At 42.3% G+C, this 9,994-nt stretch overlaps 1 protein-coding gene across 1 annotated transcript; it reads right to left on the reverse strand.

Moving 5' to 3' along the window:
• Positions 1-8,313: 8,313 nt before the first annotated feature.
• On the reverse strand, positions 8,314-9,630 carry LOC116001213. Its single transcript, XM_031241102.1, has one exon. It carries the CDS (start codon positions 9,628-9,630, stop codon positions 8,314-8,316), a length of 1,317 nt encoding a protein of 438 aa, XP_031096962.1.
• Between the last annotated feature and the right edge of the window lie 364 nt (positions 9,631-9,994).

Genomic DNA, 9,994 nt, shown 5'->3' on the forward strand with positions numbered 1-9,994 from the left:
TTCGAGGACAGGGCACAAGCCCAGGGGGAACCTCAGGCTACACTGGCCACTGAGGTTGAGAGAGTGCCCCCTACCAGGTCCCTGTCAAGAGATTTGTGTGTTAATGATGATGATGCTGAAGGAGATGTTAACTCTGTTGGTTTATCTCGAGAGATGGCTCGAGAGGTTGAAGGTACTGGGATCAGTGATCCAGTACAAGGGGGTGCAGAAGAACCACGTGAGATGGTTCGAGAGACAGACTACACAGTCAGGATGGGAGATGATCTCTTGGAGCATAGTCGAGAGATCACAGCTCAGATAGACGAAGCAATCTCTGCTACTGAAATCATCTCTGATGGGCGGGATGACTTATATGAAGAAGTTTCCACTCAGTTGGCAGTGGAAGCACCCACTCTTGATGACTTCTCCAGGGTGATCAGGTGGATCAACTGGAGAACCAGTTCTTTCACTCAATTGATGAGTCAAGTAGCTGAAATGGAGGCAGAAGAGCAGTTTGCACTCCAGTGGTTGGGCATCTCCGAGATCCCAGCTCAACAACTGATGGATCTTGCCCACGAAATACGAGTAATGAAGCTGAACAGTGAAAGAACTGATAAAGGGAAGAGCATAGCAGTTGAAGCACCAGAAATTGAACCTGAGCCTGAAGAAGATCCTGAAACAGAAGCACGATTTCGAGAAGATATCAGGCTCGCCACTGCCATCTCCTTGGGACAGAACGTTGAGTTCACGAGAGGGCCAGGAGAGACCTCTGGGGTTGCTCACGATGATATTGCAACAGCCGCAATCCCACTGTCCCAAGTCAGCAACTCTGCTCTGGACGAACAGGTAGAAGTTTCGAGAGGTGAATCCGAGACCTCTGAAGCACTTCAAGTGGCACCTAACACCGTTCTACTTTTGCCACCACCTGAGTCCACACCCTCGACCACTACTGATGAAGCACAGACAATTCGAGAGGGTGAAGTTCCGTTGCTCACACTGCCGGGTTTTCCTACTGCTCCTGAAATAGTTATCATTCCAGACTCATCGGAGCAGACTGAAATGCAGTCAAATGAGCAACATGAGCAGAATGCCCCAAGTCCTGCTGGTTCGAGGAGTACTGATGATACCATCGAAGGTGGAAACCCGGAAGCACCTGTCGACACTACGTCTCCAACCTCACCAGCAGATGACAAAGTTCCCAGCACTGGTTCGAGAGGTGATGCTGAGGGGGAACCACTATTGGATGAAAACAGGGAAGCGTCCAATACCGAAGAACACTCTCTGGCTGACCCTATCTCCACAGTTGCTGAAGCTGAGGCTCCAGGTTCGAGAGGTGAGGAGCAAGAAGTGATCCATCCCTCAGGTGGAAACCGGGAAGCACCTGACATGGGGCTACCTTCGAGCTCTGAACCTTGTGTCCCTGTGGATCCTCAGACGTTAAATCGAGAGGTGGACTCGCAATTGCAAGTCATGGGTGGAAATCCGGAAGCACCCAAGTCCCCTCCGACGAAAGGTACATCTCGATNAGGCTTGACGCGGGCTTGGTGATCAAAGGTCAAGTGCTCGAGAGGTGGAGTAACAAGAAGCGGGGCGAAAAACCTGAGGCTTGAGGCGGGCTTCGTGATCAAAGCTCAAGCGCTCGATATTGTACTAAAAAGGGAAGTTTTTAGTGCAATCCTTCCAGGGAGTTTCTGGAAGAAGAGTGGACGTAGGCGGGTTGGCCGAACCACTTAAAAATCTCTCTTGCATTTACTTACTGTTTTTATCTCTCGCTAACCTCTCGATTGCACTGCATATAAACGCACTTCTCGAACTAACTCAAACTCGTGCTAACTAAAAGGGGATAACATTTCCGCTGCGCATAAAACTTTGTCTTCACCTCGTGAGGTATCGAATCTAAACATCCTAAGTTCAATACACACGAGAGGTTGAAAAGATTTGCAAAATCTTATACAAGTCTATTCACCCCCCCTCTAGACTTGTACCCCATCCCCTTGGGACCAACATACACGAGCGTACTGCACCTTATGCACCTCAATCGAATGGTGTTGCCGAACATAAGAATCGTACATTGAAAGAAATGATGAATGCGATGCTTATAAGTTCGGGCCTACCTCAAAGCATGTGGGGTGAGGAGATTTTGACAAGTAATTACCTTTTGAATAAGGTATCTCACAAGAAGCTCGATAAGACTCCTTATGAGCTGTGGAAAGGTAGGAAACCCTCCTACTAATACCTCAAAGTGTGGGGTTGTCTTGCCAAAGTTTTGGTTCCAACACCAAAGAAAATAAAGATAGGTCCAAAGACGGTGGATTGTATCTTTATTGGATATGCACACAATAGTAGTGCTTATCGGTTCTTAGTACACGAGTCCCAAAATCCGGACGTACATAAGAACACTATAATTGAATCAAGGAATGCATGTTTCTTTGAAAATGTATTTCCTTGTAGATCTAGTGAGAGACCTAGTGCGTCACTTCGAGAGGTCGATACACTTCGAGAGATCGATGCACCTCGAGTGATCGATACACTTCGAGAGGTCGACGGACTGAGTACACCACTTCGAGAGGTGGATGGTACTATGGATAATGATGGCGGGCATTCTGAGGAAATACCCGAGCTCGAGCCGAGACGTAGTAAACGGGCGAGAGTCGAAAAATCATTTGGTCTAGATTTTCTAACATACTTGTTAGAGTATGATTCGAATACTCTAACTTGTTTGATAGAAAACGAACCTGATTTTCTATCTTGTTTGATAGAGAACAAACCTAGGACTTATCGAGAAGTTGTGACTTCTACGGAAGGTCCTATGTGGAAGGAAGCGATCAAAAGTGAAGTGGATTCTATCCTACAGAATCACACTTGGGAACTTGTTGATCTTCCTCCAGGTTGTAAACTTTTAGGATCCAAGTGGGTCTTTAAAAGGAAGATGAAACCAGATGGTTCCATCGAGAAGTATAAGGCCAGACTTGTAATCAAGGGTTACAGGCAACGAGAAGGCCTTGATTACTTCGATACGTATTCTCTTGTGACGAGAATAAATTCCATTAGGATGATCCTTGCCATAGCCGCATTGCGGAATTTGGAAGTTTATCAAATGGATGTGAAAACAGCTTTCTTAAATGGTGAGTTAGATGAGGAAATCTACATGGACCAAGCCGAAGGGTTTGTGGTTCCTGGCCAAGAAAAGAAAGTGTGTAAATTAGTTAAATCGCTCTATGGTTTGAAACAAGCGCCTAAGCAATGGCACGAGAAGTTTGGCCACTCGATGTTAACTAATGGGTTTAAAATAAACGAAAGTGACAAATGTATCTATGTTAAGGAAACGATAGATGGCTACGTCATTCTTTGTTTATATGTGGATGATATACTCATCGTTGGTAATAATGATCGAATGATCAAGTCTACCAAAAACATGTTAAATGCAAGATTTGACATGAAGGATATGGGTTTGGCTGATTTAATCCTCGGGATTAAGATCATTAAAAGACCTGATGGTCTTGTGTTGAGCCAATCTCATTATGTTGATAAGATCCTTGAAAAATTTAACAAGGATGATAATCAATTGGCTAAAACACCATTTGATACAAACTTTCAACTGACCAAAAACCACGGACAATGTATTTCTCAAGTAGAATATGCTCGGGTTATTGGTAGTCTAATGTATCTTATGAGTTGTACGAGGCCGGATATTGCCTTCGCGGTTAGTAAACTTAGTAGGTATACTAGCAATCCCAGTGAAATGCACTGGAAGGCAATAGTAAGAGTCATGAGATACTTGAGGTATACTCGTGATCTCGGACTGCACTATGTAAGATATCCTGTTGTACGTGAAGGGTATAGCGATGCGAGTTGGATATCTGACATTAAGGATTCTAAATCCACGAGTGGTTATGTGTTTACACTAGCCGGTGCAGCCGTTGCCTGGAAATCTTCCAAGCAAACAGTAATAGCTAGATCCACAATGGAATCTGAAATGATTGCCTTGGACAAATGTTGTGAAGAGGCTGAATGGCTACGCCATTTTTTGGAAGATATTCCTAGTTGGAAAAGACATGTACCTCCAATCTATGTGCATTGTGATAGTCAAGCAACAATTGGGAGAGTAAAGAGTCATATGTATAATGGTAAGTCTAGACATATGCGTCGTAGACATAACACCATTAAACAACTTCTCGCAACTGGTGTTGTCTCGATTGACTTCGTGAGGTCAATAGACAATATAGCGGATCCGCTAACCAAAGGGTTAAGCAAAGAAGTTGTCGAGAGGTTGGCACGAGGAATGGGTCTAAAGCCCTTGAGCTAAAACTTCCATAGTGGATACCCAACCTAGCTGGCACCTAGGTTCAATGGGACAATTAAATTATGGAATAGCATGTCACTGTGGGGGTCCCGGACTCCCTACCACTCCTTGTTAAAACAGTGAGTCCCGATCGAGGCTAGCACATTAGTGCTTTAATGATTCGATTGTTGAATTGACATGTGCTAAGTGCGCAAAGTCGATTAACATGGGTTGAGTTGCGGGAAACTCGAGAAAGAATCACCTATGTGAGAGAGAAGTGTGGGTCGCTTCAAAGGAGAATTGAAACGGGCTTAATTCTTTAGAAACTCTTGCAGAACCAGGAAGGTGTCCCACGACCAAAATGGGCACAATCATGAGAACAGGACGTGGTTGGATGGTTCCTGTGTGAGATTTGTCAATGTTTACACAAACGGCAGTTGGTTCAAAGACATCACGATCTACCGTACAGCCAGTAGAGTATATAGATCTCACGAGGCAAGGTTCAAAGGGTTACACCTACCTTTGCTATGCAGGAATCAACCGTTGAACGCTGTTGGTTTTATGACTACGAGGTAGTCAGTCGGCAGGCCAACACAACCGTAAAATCAACTGATATCGTACAGAATATTTGAACAATATCGTAAAGATAGAACAATAATGGTTTTATGAACAATACACCAGGAAAATAACCATTAGAAGAGAGAGGTGAGTCACAAACGGACTACTTAAATTACCAAGTCTCATCCAAAGATTTTCCTAGACATGTAAGGTCACTCTACCAAGATTGATTCTTTCCTACACGATATGAACAAAAATAACAGTTGATAATAGGAGAGAATAATAGAGAATAATAGAAAGCAATTGTAAGAGACAAAGATTTACGTAGAAAACCCCAAGAGGGTAAAAACCACGGGCAAGGCTAAAGGTGTTTCACTATAAGGAAATTATTACAACTCTTCTTTCGGTGTAACAAAGAGAAAACAATGGAGAATTTCTCTCTTGCTAAGGAAAGAAAGAGCAACTACTAAACGAGAGATGTGAATGATTTTGGGATGATGAGAATGATACATTGGTAGGGTATTTATAGGTGGAGTTTAGGGTTCAATCTCGTAAATAACATAAAATTTGGGGTGTGAAATGTGATTTTCTATCCAATAATTTCAATATTAAAATATGATTATCTCTTCCTTGATCAGCCATCATCTTGTCTAATTGTCTTCCACTTGCACCACTTTTTCAATAATTTGCCATCAACTTGATATATAATATATTATCACACACTATTGGTGAAAATGGGATGTCCTTGTCTTGTCCTTCCTTTTTGGCCATCATGAAGTCCGTGGATGGCTTTGTGATCTTCATGAAGTTTATAGCCCTTTGAATTATCTTTCCACCAGTTCAAGAATCTCTCAATTTGGATATTCCTACAGTGAAATATGATTTAAATACTAACAATCGCCAAGTAGGGTGAGAAATAGCATACCCCTGCCTTCTATGCTGTTTTTGGTCATCTTATCTTCAGATATACACTCTGGGTAACATAAGAGTTGTAGCCCTTTGAGTCTTCTTTCTAATGTCACCGGAATCGCCTGATTCGGATATTCCCACGCCGAGATATGACCAAAGTACTGAATCCCGACAAGTTGGGCGGGAAATAATACTTTATGCTATTTTACCCAATTCACTCTTACATAATTGTATTTCTCCAACTTTAATTGAGCTACTTATACGGATTGGATGGTTATTTGCACTTTGGGCCTCCGCCAAGCTCCTAATCAAATCGAACCAATACATCATTCTGGGCCGATGGGCTAGGCCTAAACATTCAGGCCCAAGTATCTCACCCAACATCCAGTCCCTCACTTTCTTGTGGCTCACGAAGTTGAAGGCACAGGAAAGTAAAAGACGAACACTAGGCCCAGAACCTCCATGAAGTTGTCAAGAAATACATATGAAACATTATTGAGCATCAGCATTATATACAAAGAGTGCAAAGAATGCAAGAACTTATCGATATGCAGGTGGAATAGCCCTGGAGCTGAGGCCAGATGAAAGTAACATCAAGGCCAAATCATCACATGAATTTGAAATAGCTGAAATTTCTGCTCATCCAAGGCACAAGAAACAAAATGAAAACCCCACCAAGTTGAGGGGCTACATTTTAAACCACTTGGTGACAGATAATCCAGGGGCTTTATAATAGCCCATATTTTTCGGATCATAAAGACTTTCATGATCACCAGTTTCTTGCAAAGTTTCATGGCTAAGTATCCATGTGCTTGACCCCTGATAAGAATTTGTCTCGCCAGGTTCGACTAGAGTATATATTTTTTATTTATTTCGAAGGGTATGATGATTCTTACTCCACAATGTCGAAGAAGCTATATATATACTTGAGCTTTTGCACCTTCTGGGATTAGGTTGAGTATCTGCTAAGCTTTGGTCCATTTTCTCGATGGGGTTCTGAATCGGCAGCTTATAATGCAAGAGAGTCATTATTTGACATCGGGAAACGTAACGTCAGTTGTCGACAAGATCCTATTTACTTTTAGAAAAATCTGAAGAAAACAAATTAGGTTACTATAGTCTTTACGACTAAAAGAGAGTAACTGTTCGTCTGCTCTCGAGCATGTCCTGTTCTCTTTTAGAAAATCTGAAGAAAACAAATTAGGTTATTGTAGTCTTTACGACTTTGTAAAAATCAGAATACCGAAGTTGCCCCTAGAACTCACTATATAAAGGTATCCTCCAAATCCAATTCAATCAGGAACCTTCCCTCTCTCTTTTTTTTTTTTCTTTTTGTAAATATAATAATAATAATAATAATAATAATAATAATAATAATTTTTTCAAAGAAACGATATGCACGCATCTTTAAAAAAAAACTGAACTTACTAGAGAAAAATATTCAATTGCTATGAATTTCTTGAAATGCGAACTAAATTAAAATGAACATATATAAGCTAACATTTCTCAGGGGGATACATGAAATATTATGCTTTCACCAGGCCATATTCTGAAAGGCTAGTACGTTAACCACATACTGGTTAGGCATCCTGCAAAACTTAAAGTATAGACTTAATCATCAACTAGAGTTTATACTTATCCTAACCTTTTTAATCCATCCTCGGTCCTTAACCGATTATCAAGTTACCATCCACCTTCTTTTCCATCCTTATTCTCAAACCAATTGACAAATTAATTTTTTGCTTTTCTATCATCCATTTAAGCACTTCGCTTGAATTTTGTAAAAAATTTATTATAAAACTTGTTCACCCAGTTGAGTTATCTGGTTAGCTTGTTCTTTATATATTCATACCTTCCACCTTTCTTTTTTAGAATGATCGCCTGATATCTGTACCAGGACGCCTTTTGATATTCCTTTTGTTTTGACTGTGTTGGTCTGTATTCCATCCCATGACTCCTTTAAATTTATATGCAAGGAAATAACTTTATTAAATAAAATACGAGATAACATTGACAAGGAAATATTAATGGTAAAATCTTTTGAGGCGATAAGAGTTCCAGGTACGCTCAATCAATTCTCCCTCCATCGTTTCTAGCTTGTAGGTACCAGGTCTGACAATGGCGGACACCCTATAGGGTCCTTCCCATTTCTTCGCTATTTTTCCTCCACTGGTTGGTTGACTGGCTTCTCGATCTCGCAGGACCAGGTCACCGATATCAAAGTACTTAGGTTTAGCGCGGGCATCTTGGTACCTTTTGACTGAGCGTTGGTACTCAGCCACTCTTCTTTCCGCTACATCTCTTCGTTCCTCCAGAAAGTTATTCTCTATTTGCATGGTCTCCTCATTGGTTTGATCATCATATAGCTGGACCCTTCTAGTCGGGTTAAGAATTTCCACAGGTACCTTGGCCTCAAACCCATAGGTCAAACTGAAGGGTGTTTCTCCAGTTGCTCGACGTGGTGTGGTCCGGTAAGCCCAAAGGACATAATCCAACTGGTCGACCCAAGCACCGCCTTCTTCTTCAATTCTCTTTTTGAGGCCTTCCATAATGGTTCGGTTGGCATTTTCCACTTGTCCATTACCCTAAGGATAAGCTACCGAGACTTTGGTGTGTCGGATGGCATATGTTGAGCAGAACTCGGTGAATGCTTGATTGTCAAATTGCCGACCATTATCAGTAACCAGATGTTCTGGAAAACCAAAGCGATAGATGACCTTTCTCCATAAGAACCTTCTACATTGGTACTCAGTGATGGTGACCAGCGGTTCAGCTTCGATCCATTTGGTGAAATAATCTATAGCCACGATGCAGAACTTGTGTCGACCAGGGGCCATAGGTAATGGTCCGAGAAGGTCCACCCCCCATCGAGCAAAGGGAATTGCAATGGTGATAGGGGTGTAAAAAGTAGCCGGTCGAGTTTTCTTCTGTGCGAACTTTTGACATACCTCACAGTGTAAAACTTTTTGGATACAGTCTTGAACCATACTAGGCCAGTAGTATCCCTGAATGATCAACTTCCTGGTCAGATTGTTAGCTCCTTGGTGAGCAGCACAAACCCCTTGATGAACTTCTTCCATCACTTCTTGAGCTTGCTGGGGCAGTAGACACTTAAGCAGAGGTCCGCCAAAAGACTTTTTGTACAGCTGTCCATCTAATATCACATATGTTGGTGCTCTTCTTTTTATCTTAGCTGCTTTTTCGGGATCATTAGGGAGTTCAGCTTGAGTAATATACTTAACTAACTCTTCAATCCAATCATCCGGGGTCCGCACCTCTAGGGGGAACACTGCGGAGATTACCAGAGTTTCCGTACTTGGCATATCAACTATCTCTGTCTTGCATATTCGCTTCAGGTGGTCGGGTATCCCTCCCAAGGATAGCTTGGATAGGATGTCGGCCTCCTGATTCTCCAACCGCGGCACATGATGGATTTCATAAGTTTCCAATTTGGTGAGCAGCCCTTCGACAACATCTTTGTACAACCTCATGTTTTCTCCTTTGGCCTCGAAAGTTCCTTTAATTTGTCCAACTACTAGCCTGGAATCCATGCGAATCCGAACTTTTCGAGCACCTAAAGCAATTGCCAGTCGCACACCCCCAATCACGGCTTCATATTTGGCCTCATTATTAGAAGCCTTGAACTTGTATATTAAGGCATAATATACCTTGAAACCTTCTGGGGATGTTAACATAACTCCTCCTCCACAGTGCTTTGAACTGGCTGCTCCATCTGCGTTCAATATCCACCAATCAGTCTGGTCATTGATTAAGGATCGATCGCCCGCAGACACCTTGGTTGAACATTCCACTATGAAATCTGCCAAGGCTTGAGCTTTTATCGAGGGACGCAGTTTGTATTCCAAGCCATATTGTGTTAACTCTATCGCCCATTTTACCATTCGTCTAGAGGATGTTGGATTCCTTAACACACTGGCCAACGGCTGGTCGGTAAGCACTTCCACAAGATGCGCTTGAAAATAAGGGATCAATCGTCACACGGTAACCACTAAAGCATAGACCATTTTTTCCAATGGAGTGTACCTTATTTCCGCATCCTTCAATAGTTTTCCCACATAATATACAGGGTATTGCACCTTGTTTTCTTCACGCACAAGGACCGAACTGAGTGCTTGGTCAGAAACCGCGAGATATAAATACAAGGTCTCTCCTTCCTTAGGTTTAGCTAGCAAGGGAGGGGACAACAAGTACTTTTTCAATTCTTCGAAGGACGTCTGGCACTCGGTGGTCCACTCGAAGCTATCC

This window comes from Ipomoea triloba, chromosome 13 (assembly GCF_003576645.1).
Source record: "Ipomoea triloba cultivar NCNSP0323 chromosome 13, ASM357664v1".
Lineage (NCBI taxonomy): Eukaryota > Viridiplantae > Streptophyta > Magnoliopsida > Solanales > Convolvulaceae > Ipomoea > Ipomoea triloba.

Coding starts and splice junctions, on each gene's coding strand:
- LOC116001213 (XM_031241102.1), bottom strand. CDS start 9,630: ATGGTAAAATGGGCGATAGAGTTAACACAATATGGCTTGGAATACAAA.